General features: G+C 45.8%; 1 protein-coding gene across 1 annotated transcript; it reads left to right on the top strand.

The window, feature by feature from the left end:
* Positions 1-3,871: 3,871 nt before the first annotated feature.
* On the top strand, positions 3,872-8,247 carry LOC144099577 (uncharacterized). Its single transcript, XM_077633000.1, has 5 exons — positions 3,872-4,220; positions 6,134-6,187; positions 6,492-6,545; positions 6,848-6,916; positions 7,906-8,247. The coding sequence occupies exons 1-5, from the start codon at positions 4,080-4,082 to the stop codon at positions 8,002-8,004; spliced, it is 417 nt and encodes a 138-aa protein (XP_077489126.1). The 5' UTR covers positions 3,872-4,079; the 3' UTR covers positions 8,005-8,247.
* The last annotated feature ends 5,694 nt before the right edge of the window (positions 8,248-13,941 follow it).

Raw genomic sequence — 13,941 nt, 5'->3', positions numbered from 1 at the left:
GCTGCGCAGCTCAGAAAAGTCACAACGGCTTGGGACGGCCCACAAATTCGCACCGCTGGGGGCCACCTCATTACGCCATCAGGACAATGCACAGCGCGAGTGACTGTCAAAGGACATACCTATCCTGCGACCTTTGTTGTGCTACCGCAATGCTCCCGCGAAGTGATCTTGGGTATGGATTTCCTTAATGAGCATCAGGCGATCATCGACCTGCGATCCAAGCTGATCACGCTTTCGACGGACGAAGCCATCGCTTCGATGAAAACTCGGGAAAATCACGTTGCCCTAAGTGTCCTGGAAGATGTGAGCGTCCCACCCCGTTCAAGCGTTATCGTGACCGTAGGCGCCACGAAAGCCATAAACACTGAAGCCATCATCGAGGGGAACATGCAGTTGCTACTAGACCGAGGAATCAGCATCGCAAGAGGCATCGCACATTTCCGCAATGGCCAGGCCGAAGTACTGCTGACTAACTTCAGCGAAGAATACCGGCATATTAACAGAGGAACGACGATTGCTTTCTACGACGAAATATCTGACGTACGAGATTCCTTCGCCCTCTCCGACCCCTCCGCAGAAGATCCGCCTGACCAAGAGAACTCGCCCACTTTCGACATCAACCCAGCCCTGCACCGGAACAGACAAGACCAGATCCGCAATCTGCTTCAAAACTACAGTGAGTGCTTTTCGACATCGCCGAAGGTGCGACAGACGCCAATTGCCAAGCATCGCATTATAACGGATCAACACGTCCGACCTCTCCGTCAAAGCCCCTACCGTGTGTCTCCGCGAGAACGACAAGCCATCCGGGACCAAGTCGAAGAAATGCTTCGCGACGACGTCATCCAGCCTTCAAACAGCCCATGGGCGGCACCGGTTGTTCTAGTGAGAAAGAAAGACGGCGCACTTCGATTCTGCGTGGATTACCGCCGCTTGAACAACATAACAAAGAAGGACGTCTACCCCCTCCCCCGCATCGACGACACACTGGACCGCCTCTGCAACGCCAAATATTTCTCATCGATGGACCTCAAGAGCGGCTACTGGCAAATTGAGGTCGACGAAAGAGATCGCGAGAAGACAGCATTCATAACTCCGGATGGGCTGTTTGAGTTCAAGGTGATGCCATTTGGTCTCTGTTCCGCACCAGCGACGTTTCAGCGAGTAATGGATACAGTGCTGGCAGGCCTGAAGTGGTAGATTTGTCTGGTATATTTAGATGACGTCGCTGTCTTCGCCTCGAACTTTGAAGAGCACCTCAAAAGACTTCGAACAGTACTAGACGCAATCAAGTCGTCTGGCCTAACCTTGAAAGCAGAGAAATGCCACTTTGCCTACGAAGAGCTGCTGTTTCTAGGCCACATCGTTAGCAAGGAAGGAGTACGCCCAGATCCGCAGAAAACAGCCGCTATTGAACAGTTTCAACCGCCGGCCGATAAGAAAGCAGTGCGCAGATTTCTCGGACTTTGCGCATATTACCGACGATTTGTGAAAAACTTTTCGCGCATCGCCGAGCCCCTGACCCAACTGACGAAGGCAGACGTGCCGTTTAAATGGGAAGCGCCGCAAGCAGAAGCCTTCAAGGAACTTCAGCGTCGTTTACAGTCCCCACCGATCCTTGCGCATTTTGATGAAAACGCCGATACTGAAGTTCATACCGACGCAAGCAGCGTGGGACTAGGCGCCGTTCTCGTTCAAAAAAGTGACGGGCTGGAGAAGGTCATCGCATACGCTAGCCGTTCCCTTTACAAGGCCGAGGCTAACTATTCGACCACTGAGAAGGAGTGCCTTGCCATCATCTGGGCTACGTCGAAATTCCGCCCCTACCTCTACGGACGGCCGTTCAAGGTGGTCAGCGACCACCACGTGCTCTGCTGGCTTGCCAATTTGAAGGATCCCTCTGGCCGACTCGCTCGATGGAGTCTGCGTCTCCAGGAGTTTGACGTCACCGTCGTTTACAAGTCCGGACGCAAGCACACTGACGCCGATTGCCTCTCACGAGCCCCTGTAGATGCAACGCCGCTGGACGACGATGAGGGCGCCTTCCTGGGACCCATCAGCGCAAGCTCTTTTGCTCAGCAGCAACGCTCGGACCCCAACCTAAAAGGCCTCATCGAGTACCTGGAAGGCAAGGTTTCTTCACCCCCCGCTTCATTCAAGCGAGGACTGTCTTCTTTCTGTGTGCAGAATGAGGTCCTTGTGAAGAAGAACTTTACAGCGAACAAAACAGCCTACCTCCTTGTTGTACCTACTTGTCTCCGCGAAGAAGTTCTACAGGCTTCACACGACGAGCCGACAGCTGGACATCTCGGGTTTACTCGCACCCTCCGCCGCATTCAAGACAAGTATTACTGGCCCCGACTGTCTGCCGATGTCGCACACTATGTGAAAACATGCCGAGATTGTCAGCGACGAAAGACTCCTCCCACACGACCAGCAGGATTTCTGAACCCCATTGAACCTCCCTCAAGACCCTTTCAGCAGATTGGCATGGACTTGCTTGGCCCTTTTCCAACGTCAACATCTGGAAATAAGTGGATCATCATAGCGACCGACTACCTGACCCGCTACGCCGAGGCGAAAGCCCTACCGAACGGAACAGCAGCAGAAGTGGCCAAATTTTTCGTGGAGTGCATTCTTCTTCGACACGGCGCCCCCGATGTGCTCATCACGGACAGAGGAACAGCATTTACGGCGGAACTCACGCAAGCCATCCTGCGCTACAGCCAAACCAGCCACCGGAGGACAACTGCATACCATCCGCAGACCAACGGACTGACCGAGCGCCTGAACAAAACCATCGCCGATATGCTCGCTATGTATGTCGATGCCGAACATAAAACCTGGGATGTCATCCTGCCTTACGTCGTCTTCGCCTACAACACCGCAGTGCAGGAGACCACCCAGATGACGCCTTTTAGGCTCGTCCATGGCAGGGATGCCACGACCACGCTAGATGCCATGCTGCCCAACGTTACAGAAGAAGAGAACGTCGACGTTGCCGCCTACCTTCAACGCGCAGAAGAAGCTCGAAGGCTTGCCAGATTACGGATCAAATATCAGCATCGGTCCGACGCCAGACGCTACAACCTACGAAGACGCAACGCGGAATACAAGCCAGGAGACCAAGTCTGGGTGTGGACGCCCATTCGCCGCCGTGGATTGAGTGAAAAGCTTTTGCGCCGCTATTTCGGCCCGTACAAGGTTCTTCGTCGGCTGGGTGAACTGGATTATGAAGTCATCCCTGACGCAATGACTGCATCCCAGCGACGCCGCGTACGACCAGAAGTTGTCCATGTAGTCCGTCTGAAGCCGTATTATGCGCGCTAAAGGCCGCTGCATTTCCATGCTCTATTTTCGCAAGATCCGTTTTTTTTCCCTTACTAGTCGCATTATTTGTTTTAATGCATCGGGTCGATGCTTCTTTGAGAGGGGAGTAATGCCGCGAATATTTGCAGTGTTTATTCGTTTTTCAAATCTGCCGCGACACCACCTTATCACTTTGTTTGCGACGCAAGACGCGACTAGATTTATCTCGATTGATCGCAGCCAGGCAAAGCTGATTCTACGTTGTTCCGGAATGTTCTAGTAACTTTGCGCCCTTTATCTCGAATGTTCGCTATCAGCTTTAAATTGAGCACGGCCGACAGCGGCGGGCGTTCTGTTCGACGACCGCCGAGCACGCTTGTCGCTTCGCCGCCGCCGAGTGATTCAGTCCATTTTGGGTGCAAGTCAGCCCAATAAACAGTTCTTTTAGAAGACCCTTTCGTCCGTATTCATCGCTGCTTCGACTGCCGTCACCACTACGTGACAATATATAATTCCTCATACACATACCATACACACTTCATGGGGTATAAGCTGGGTGAGCCTGAGGAGAGACACCCCACTCTCCCTTCTGAAAAATATGGTAGACCTGCTGTACTAACAATGCATTTCTCTGCTGTTGCTTTCTTAAGAAATGGGTGCACTCTCGCCCACTGGCTGTGTTCCATATTGACAGTCTCAGATTGGTACATCTGTCTGTTGAATTGCATGCATCTTTTTAGCTAAGGCTGGCGTTCCACTGCTAGCATGTGATGCACATCATTATTCATTTACAGCAGGAACCCCTTTCACAGCAGCCAGGCGATGGCACAGCTGTTGCTGCCACTGCTCAGCATGGTGCCCAGCAAGCACTAACACAAAGTCACACATCTCCAGCGTCTCCACTGCAACAGGTATTTTCAAACAGTGCTGTTTTGTGACTACTACAGCTATTCAAAGCATCACAGTGGCTGTGTATATGTTGGAGTAGGAGCTACAAACACTGCTTCCTGGCACGGGCTCACCAGAAGATTTATACGAATCCCATGACACTCTAGTCATCATATTTCTTAACCCTTCAGACAGCACTCAAAACAGTCTTAAAGTGTGATGCTCCACCTCCATCTTTCACTAGCTGCTTAAAGCTGAACACCTTGTATGCTTGGTACATGATGTATGCGTTAACAGACAAAGAGGGCAATATCATTAGCAATATGGATAAGATATCAAATAGCCGAAGAGACACAAATCTATGCAGTAGCCAATGCAATCAGAACGTTAATGAGAGAAGCCGCAGCGCACAGCAATGGGACATCCCGTAGCAGTAAGAGAAGAGGAAATAACGGAAGCCTTAGTAGGAATGAAAAGCGGGAAAGCAGCTGGTGAAGATCAGGTAACAGCAGATTTGTTGAAGGAGGGAGGGGAGATTGTGCTAGTAGAACTAGCCATCCTATATATGCAATGCCTTGTGACCTCGAGAGTACCAGGAGCTTGGAAGAATGCTAACATTATCTTTATAAAGGAGACGTCAAGGACTTGAAGAATTACAGACCGATCAGCTTACTGTTCATTGCCTACTAAGTATTTGCTAAGGTAATCGCTAATAGTCAGGACAACCTTAGGCTTTAATCAACCAAATAATTAGGCAGGCTTTCGTAAAAGATACTCAACAATAGATCATGTTCACGCTATCAGTGAGTGATAGAGGAATGCACAGATTATAACCGACCCCTATATATGGCCTTCATTGATTACGAGAAAGCATTTAACTCAGTGGAAACCTCAACTTTAATGCAGGCACTGCAGAATCAGCGTGTGGAAGAGTGTTATGTGAAAATATTGGAAGATATTTATAACGATTGCACGCCTACCATAGTCTTCCATATAGTCAGCAATAAAATTCCAATAAGGAAGGGTGTCAGGCAGGGAGACACGATCTCGCCAATGCTATTCACTGCCTGTTTACAGGAGGTATTCCGCGGCCTGAAATGGGAACATTTGGGGATAAGAGTTAATGGAGAATACCTGAGTAATTTGCGATTCGCTGATGACATTGCCTTGCTAAGCCACTCAGGACAAGAACTGCAAAGCATGATCAATGAGTTAGACAGGCAGAGCAGAATGGTAGGGCTAAAAAATATTATGCAGAAAACCAAAGTAGAAACAGCAGTTCGCAATTGGTAGCGAGGTGCTGGAAGTAGTAAGAGAATATGCCTACTTAGGGCAGGTAGTGACCGCTAATACAGATCATGAAAGGGAAATAACGAAGAATAATAATGGGTGGAGCGCATATGGCAGGTTCTCCCAGATCATGAATGGCAGTTTACCATTATCCCTGAAGAGAAAAGTCTACGACAGCTGTATCTTACCGGTACTCATCTATGGGGCAGAAATGTGGAGGCTAATAAAGAGGGTTCAGCTTAAGTTAAGGACAACACAGTGAGCTATGGATAGGAAAATGACAGGTGTAACGTTAAGAAACCAGAAGTAGGCAGAGTGGATGAGGGAACAAACGTGGGTTAATGACATCCTAGTTGAAATCAAGAGGAAGAAGTGGGCTTGGGCAGGGCACGTAATGCAAAGGCAAGATAACCGCTGGTCCTTAAGGGTAACAGAGTGGATTCCAAGAGAAGGCAAGCGTAGCAGGGGGCGGCAGGAAGTTAGGTGGGCGGGTGAGATTAAGGAGTTTGCGGGAATGCGGTGGCCGCAGCTGGCAAAGGACAGGGTTAATTGGAGACATGGGAGAGGCCTTCACCCTTCAGTGGGCGTAGTCAGGCTGATGATGACGACGATGACATTCCTCCAGAATAAATTTTTGTTTTTACAGGCACCTATGGATGTCGCTGAAAGCCAGGAGAATTTGGCAGGCCCATCACAACAGGTATTTTACAATATGCCTTTTTGTGACTGCATCAATTCGAAGAACAACAGTGTCTGCATTTATGTCGCAGCACGAGCGACCAAATACAGATTTCTGTAACAGAATGCATCCTGCACTGGCTCAGAGGAAGTTTTCTCTGAATCGCCTCAACACATTAGTCATTTTTTATAATCCTTTTGACCGAACTGAAAACACAGCCTAGCAGTGTGATGCTTTTCTATTTTTCAGTAGTTGCTTAGAACTGAATACATCTTATGCTTTGGTAGAAGCATATTTCTCAAGAATAACATTTTTTTTTTCACAGGCACCTATGGATGTCACTGAAAGCCAGGAAACTTTACCAGGCCCATCACAACAGGTATGTTACGATATACCATTTTGTGACAGCAACTGCTAGAAGATTGACAGTGTCTGAGTTTATCTCGCAGCACGAGTCACGAAACGGGTGAATTTTTATGTAAAAGAAAGCTTCCTGGCGCAGGCTCAGAGGAAGTTTTGACCAAGCCACCTCACCACACCAGTCATATCTTTATTCCTTCAGACAAAACTCAAAACGGTCTAGTAGTGTGATGCTTCTCCACTTTTCACTAGGTGCTTAAAACTGAACGCTTGTTATGTCTCGGTACACACACATTTCTCCTGAACAAAATTTTTTTACAGGCATCTATGGATGTGGCCACAATGCTGGACATTCAGCCAGGGCCATCTCAAGCCTTTCAACTTACACCAGTAAGTTTCATATCGTCCTGTGTGGTTTCCATCCAGGTTTATTCACTGCATGAGGTAGGATGTCATTGCAATTCTGCAATGTAAAGTGCAGTAGAACCTGCAGTTGTTTGTCAGGCCCCGTGCTTACCGGAGACAGTAGCAGAGTGCAGTAGGTTCTGCAAAGATTCTTCATATAGGATGGTACCTTTTTGTGGAACCACATAAGCACATTAGTAACTGCCACAATATTCTTTCATGTGCCTTGATTGCTTATGTTCGTTACACAAATCAATTAGTCATCTCGTCAGAGTTCCACTACAAATAATCTGTCAGTATCAAGAAAAATTTGGCTGTGCAAGACATACTCCACCAGGTCAGTGATATCTTTTCTACAAAATTTTCTCACGTTATTCCAAACTGGTTTTACTGATTTTGGACAAGGTCATTGACAGCTATGTAGAAAGTATTCGGTGCAAACTGGCATGCGTGCTACATGAAAAATTTGTACTGTCATGTTTTCTTCTTTTTCAGTTGTTCCTTGTATAAGTTTTCATGAAATACTTCTTATATGGGTACATGCCAACCTCTTTAACGTCAGTTCCAGTGGGCATTCAGAAAAGGAGATTGCACGACACAAAAATTTAATGCAACAATTTTTAAAGCTGTATGTATTCACGCTTCTACACAGTTGTGCTATTAACCCTGCTTTATTTCTGCAACACTTTGAGTGTATAATAAAAATAAAATGTGTAGACATATAACATTACCTTAACATGCTAGGTGATATGAGTTTAACAATGTGCGAGCGTTTTTCTTTTGCAGTGACATCGAAAGGCATTGAGTACATATGCACTGAAGCTGTTGCGTGGCCCAGTAGTGGGCATGCCGAGTAATTTTGTGATTAGCCTCATGTCCTGCTTTCCTTCTTATGCCTTGATGCATGGCGGAGGAAAACAGGGCAACAGGCATTCTAAGGTGGGCTGCATTACTAAACAGTTTATCTTATGCAGGAACTTCCGACTTTGCCAACCGCCCCAGCCTCTGTTGGGACGCCACGAAGAAGGAGGCCAGCAATGGTAAATGGACCTGTCAAATGTGCCTATTTCTGAAGCAGAATTCAACACCATGAATGTCAAATGCTTGTGCATATGCCAAGAGCGTATTTGATAGCGTGAGTGGCCCATCCACAGCATGCATTATTAGCATAATCTTTAACACAGCATGTGCAGGCACCCAGACTGTGTGAATGGACTTAGCTTGATTTCGCCGTGGCAATTTTTACTAATATCTACTAACTGATCTGCATGGTATATTGTATGCAATGATGAATCAATAAACCAATGAATTTTTAAGTGTGTGAGTGGCCTGCATATCAAGCTGAGGAGCACATTATGGAATCTTCTTCTTGGACACCTCTCCCTCCAGCAGAGGAGAATCGGTGAGTCACAGCTTCATTTATTGATCTATTCAAGTACCCTAAGGGTCCACTAGGGGCATTACATAGGGGGAGATGGGGGGGACTCAAAGCGGAACAAAATTGTTTCAAAAACAAAAAAAGCAGCGTAAATACGGCACTGAGGTGCAAGTGGAGAAATATTATTGCCATGTAAATATTCTTACGAAAATTCACAAAGAAAAAATAAACAGCAGGTGCGAATTAGTCATCTGAGAAATCAAATTTTGTTACTGAAAGTGTGAGGAATCCATATAAGAAAGTGATCCTGACTGAAATAACAAAGACTCTGTTATCATGGCAATCCTGGAAGGTAAATCATTGCATTCTTTCATCATTAAGGCTACAGGTGAATTTTTGTACTTTTCCATCTGGACAAAAACAGGGTTACCCTTGTAGGCATTACCGGCTTGATGCGAGGTGAGGTGCTGGTAAAATATGTGACAGGGCAAATGATCTGTTGCTATGGTACAATGTGCGAGAAAAAGATGATCAAGTGAATTTTCTGTGCGTTGTGAGTGATGACATGCTGAGCATTTCCATCAGAGGTGAAACACTTTGATATTAAAGTAGGACGAGAAGATTAACTGAGCTCCTTCATTCTTCTTTTAATGGAACATTCAGAGTGCTTTGTGTTTTATATGTGCACACTGTTGTAACTGTGGTATGCAAGGCTTTGGTGTGCATTGTTCTAATGATGCATTGCATTTTCTATCTCCCTTCTTAGGAGGACACACCCGAAAAAGCTTACTTGAGAGCAAGGGCTGCATGGTTTTCTGCAATGCATGCTCAGTCAAGAAAAAGCATAAAAAGGCTGCAGCAAACAAGGCGGAGACTGCAAAAGAAAAATGCGGAACTAAAATCTGTTCTGTCAGCTTTAACTACGGAGAATATCCTCCTGACAGAGCAAGTGTCTGTTTTAGATGGCCTGGGTAAAGTAAATAAGCACCTACTTGAAAGACAAGTCGGAAAGCATGGTGGAATTGGCACTCCAAAGCAGTACTCCCCTGAACTTAGAACTTTTGCCTTAACTTTAAATTTCTATTCCCCACGAGCCTATCAGTATGTCAGGAAAGTTTTTGACACGTGCCTCCCACATCCCAGAACTCTGCGAAAATGGTATGAGAATGTTGATGGCCAGGCAGGACTTTCAACAGAAGCTTTCAAGCGCTAAAAATGAAGTGTGCTGAAACAGCAAGCAAGGGGCACCGAACAGTTTGCAGCCTCATGGTTGATGAAATGGCTATTCGGCAAAACATCCAGTGGAACAAACGCAACTTTGAAGGGTTTGTTGACTTTGGCAGTGGCATTGACAGCGACTCTTTGCCACAAGCAAATGCTGCATTCGTTATAATGGCTGTGGCTATTAATGGGCGATGGAAGTTGCCCCTTGGGTACTTCCTAGTGGATGGCTTAATTGGAACACAGAGGGCTAACCTTGTCACCCAGTGCCTTCATAAGGCCCATGATGCTGGAGCTATGGTTGCTTCACTCACTTGTGACAGGGCGCCCACAAATCTGGCTATGTTGCAAGAGCTTGGGTGTGATTTCCAACATGTGGGGGACCTAAAAACAACCTTTCGACACCCAGCTACCCAGGAACCAGTGGCAGCTTTTTTGGATCCCTGCCATATGCTAAAACTTGTGAGGAATGCACTGGCACACAAGAGGTACTTTATTGACCACCAAGGAAGGACAGTGTCATGGGAGCATATTGAGCGGCTGCATACTGTGCAGCAGAAAGAAGGCCTACATTTGGCTAACAAGTTGCGCAGAGCTCATATTGAGTGGCAGCGGCAGCCCATGAAAGTTGACTTGCTGCCCAAGTAATGAGCACTTCTGTTGCGACAGCACTAGCCGAGTGCAGGGAACTTGACCTGGAAGGTTTTTCTGGCACACAGGCAACAGAGATTTTTTTGTTGAAAATTAATGAGACATTTGCTGCCCTAAATTCTAGAAGCCCATATCAGAAAGGTTGGAAGAAACCTATAAATGAAAAGAACATTGAAGCTTTCGAAGGCATGTTCAAAACCACAACCCATTACCTCTCTTCCTTGAAGGAGTCTGCAAATGGAATACGAATGATTGAAACAAACCGAAAGACGGGTTTCTTAGGTTTTATCATCTGCATGCAAAGCCTGATTAGTCTTTTTCATTTTCTTGTCACTGAAAAACGAGTGCTGAAGTACATTCCGGTTCACAAAATTTGCCAGGACCATTTGGAACTGTTTTTTGGCCTGAATCGAGCACATGGCGGGCATAATGACAACCCTACTACACAGCAGTTTCGTGCTGCCTTCAAAAAAGTGATTGTTCAAAGTGAACTGGCTGATGTATCAACAGGCAACTGTCTGAGCCTGGACAGCATCTCCATATTGTCATGCAGCAGTGCAACAGTTATTTTTTCTCAGGTCTTGAATATATCTGCACCAAGGAGGCAACTTCTAGACAGTGATGCTGTTTAGCAGTCTCAGGTAACAGCTGCAGACCATGACTACATCATAGCTCCAGGCTACATCAGTGAAAGTGGAGGCCGAATTGTGGCTTACATGGCAGGTTATGTAGCTCATAAATTGGCTGCAAAGCTGACTTGTGAGCACTGCACAAGTGCACTACTCACAACAGAACGAGGAAACATTTACTCACTAATTAAGAGGAAAAGCAGAGGAGGGCTGAAATAACCATCAGAAAGTGTACTGAAGATCTGTCAAAAATCGGAGGCGGTGATCAGGACGGCAGTGCGCCTGAACAAATTGGCATCAAGAACACTACTCACTGATCTTCTCCACGATGTTCTTTACGCATTCCACGGAAGAGAGCTCTTCAATGAACTTCATGAGCACATGTTCGACAACTCTCCACTCGACAATCATTACATACACCTTGTCAGAAGTGTTGCAGAAAATTACATCAACATGCGCTTGTTTCATGTTGTCAAGGAGGCAACCGAGAGCCTGCACACTGCTCAGGTCCGGCAGATGTTAAAAAAATAACTCAATTCAAGGGGCAGTGACTGATGCGACAGTGAGAATTCAAAAATCAGACTTGGTTTTCGTCAGCACATGTCTTAATTTACCGTAGAGTATGAATGCAACCAGCCCATAGGGGTCCCATGCTTCATGTTGACACCGCAGCTTGCTGCCGCAATATGAGCTGAATAAGAATCTTACATGTAACAGACTTTCATGTCTGACTTTGTCAGAATAAAATTCTATTCAAACGGCCGCTCACAGTTTAGAGTACATTACAACCTGTCATACTGAGTATTGAAAAGAATAGCTTTTTAATGTGAATGCGTCATGTACACCATCGACTTAGGCTCATGCTTGATGGCAGTCACTGTCAGTTTTTTCAGGAGTAATCAGGGTTTTGATTTAGCTTGATTGCTACTGAATCAACCAGAAATTACCTGCTTCCTAAAATCAGATTTTCGTCTTTTGTGGTAAATGAACAATACGCATATTTTAAAAAAGAAGTCAGTTAAGTAAAATCAGTACATGTCCAGAGCGCAAATGCTAGTTCTTGTTCATGAATCTATATGCTGTAGATTCACAGATGGACATGTACTATTGGTCACTGATGTTAAAGAATAGGGGCTGCAGTTAGCAGTCTCCCAGAGCTTTCTTTACAGCGTGCCTGCACTACTGTCCTTTAGGGTACAGGGTGACTGAAGTATCTCGTATTTTGTAAAAAATATGGAGTGCATGTTTTTCATACTATAGAAGCCAGAATAATCAAGAGAGTAGTTAGTGTACCATACTTACAATTTTAGTTCTAGATATTCAACACAATTGATGGTGATTTTGGCCTTTCAAAGTAATAGTGTCAAAAGGGGGTGATCATCCCACTGCACGCAGCAACAGAGTAAGCACTAGCATATAAGTTTTGCAACAAATTCATGTTCTTAAATGATGAAAACACTTTTCCACATGCACTTGGTACATTCATGCATACAGAGGACAACCTTATCATTCTACCAGCCGCAATTTGTACATTATATTAAACATTCTTTAGCTGTCATCATGCCTTAGTTGTGCACAGCTCAAATGCCCGACTTATGTGCAGACTATGTTGGTTGGCTCGTGGTTTTGACAAATATAAAACAGCATGTGCACACAAGTACCACATAGTACACAACAAACAGAACAGAAAATTGGACAGAAAACTGTGCTATTTCTATACTGTTTCAGGCTAGGCAGATAAGAGTCAAATACAACAATGCAACAACAGAAACTGTCAGCAGGGTGCTCTCTTTCTTTACATATATTACAGAAAGGAATACATGAAGCAGAAGGGAGGAAAATGATTCACTTTTTCCACTAGCTGCGACAACTGTTACCAATTTTTCAAGTCACTTCCATGCAGTGCTCCAATTACTTTGCATTTGCATCGCTTAAATTTTATCAACTTTGTGATGCAGAAACAACTACCGAGAAATGAAAGCTTTCACACAATTTGGCAAGATCGGTCCACAAATATTTTTCTGTCTCAAAGCCCCCATTTACTGCCTTCCTATATATGTTTTACTCTCTCTGTTCGAATGGTTCATGGTTGCAAAGTGATCTAATTCAGTTGTGCATTTCTTCTTCTGGTCTTTTTTGTTGAATCCTTTTTATGTGTGTTCTCCTTTCGTGTGTTATCACTTTTGTTAAAAGATTTTGCTTGCTTCAGGTAGCAAGCTATGTTTTTTAATAAGTTTTATGCTGTATCAAACCTTTTTAAAGCTCATATTTTGATTGTCCAATAAAATACAAATTTTGGACTTCATTAATCCGTTTAATCAGCTGAAAGCAAGAAAGTGGAACTCGGCGAGGTGGTCGCGAGGGTCGAATCTCGGTAAACGGTAAGTTGCGAGGTACACTCAATCTTACAGAGGCATGGCCTTACACTTCACCACCCTTAAGCGCAAATGTTTTAAACCTAACACTGCGCCTCCTAAACCCGGCTATGTGTCCTTACGCTCGCACAACAGCACTCGATCGAGACAGCAGCGCGGGTCGGTCGATCCACTGGGTCCATATCGGAGAAAACTTGCACGCAGTTGACATATCGCTCGCACAGCGTACAGTAAACATATGGTACGCTTCAGACTGCTTCGCTTATCGCTTTGCTGACGGATACCATCGCATGCGGCGCGGCTTCCTTGGCACTGCACGCTTCGGTGAGCACACCGCGGCCCACGCATATCGGTCGCCACCAGTTGTGACCGTCATGCATAGGGGAATGTAGACGCAACGGGTATGCTTACAAGGACACGGTCTGGACGAGTTTGTATTTATTCGTGGTTAAAACAGCGCGGGAAAAATACACAAAAAAGAAGGAACACGCAGAACACGAATTCACACACAAAACAATTAAGCGCCGACTTGCACTTTTTCTTCCCGCGCTGCTGTAACCATAAACCAGCGTGTCACCGTCGTCTATCGCTTTATGAGCCGTCGGCACTGTCAATTTCTCCTTGGAACAAGGCTAGCAGCGTTGAGGGATGCAACCGCACAAAGCCGAAAGAGAATAGCGCCAAGCCAAGCCTTTTCAGAGAAAGCTGTCGCGGGCTTCCAAAACAACCGCTTTCGTCAAGACGGCATCCTGAATG

Source organism: Amblyomma americanum, chromosome 7, assembly GCF_052857255.1.
Source record: "Amblyomma americanum isolate KBUSLIRL-KWMA chromosome 7, ASM5285725v1, whole genome shotgun sequence".
In the NCBI taxonomy this organism is placed as follows: domain Eukaryota; kingdom Metazoa; phylum Arthropoda; class Arachnida; order Ixodida; family Ixodidae; genus Amblyomma; species Amblyomma americanum.
The sequence above is the reverse complement of the archived record's forward strand: the minus strand, read 5'-3'. Positions and strand labels throughout refer to the sequence as shown.

What these genes read in the sequence shown, in the direction of transcription:
- LOC144099577 (XM_077633000.1), top strand. Translation starts at nt 4,080, where the DNA reads ATGCACATCATTATTCATTTACAGCAGGAACCCCTTTCACAGCAGCCA. An exon ending in TGGCAGGCCCATCACAACAG is followed by an intron (nt 6,188 to 6,491) that starts GTATTTTACAAT and finishes TTTTTTTCACAG; the next exon opens with GCACCTATGGATGTCACTGA. An exon ending in AAGCCTTTCAACTTACACCA is followed by an intron (nt 6,917 to 7,905) that starts GTAAGTTTCATA and finishes TATCTTATGCAG; the next exon opens with GAACTTCCGACTTTGCCAAC.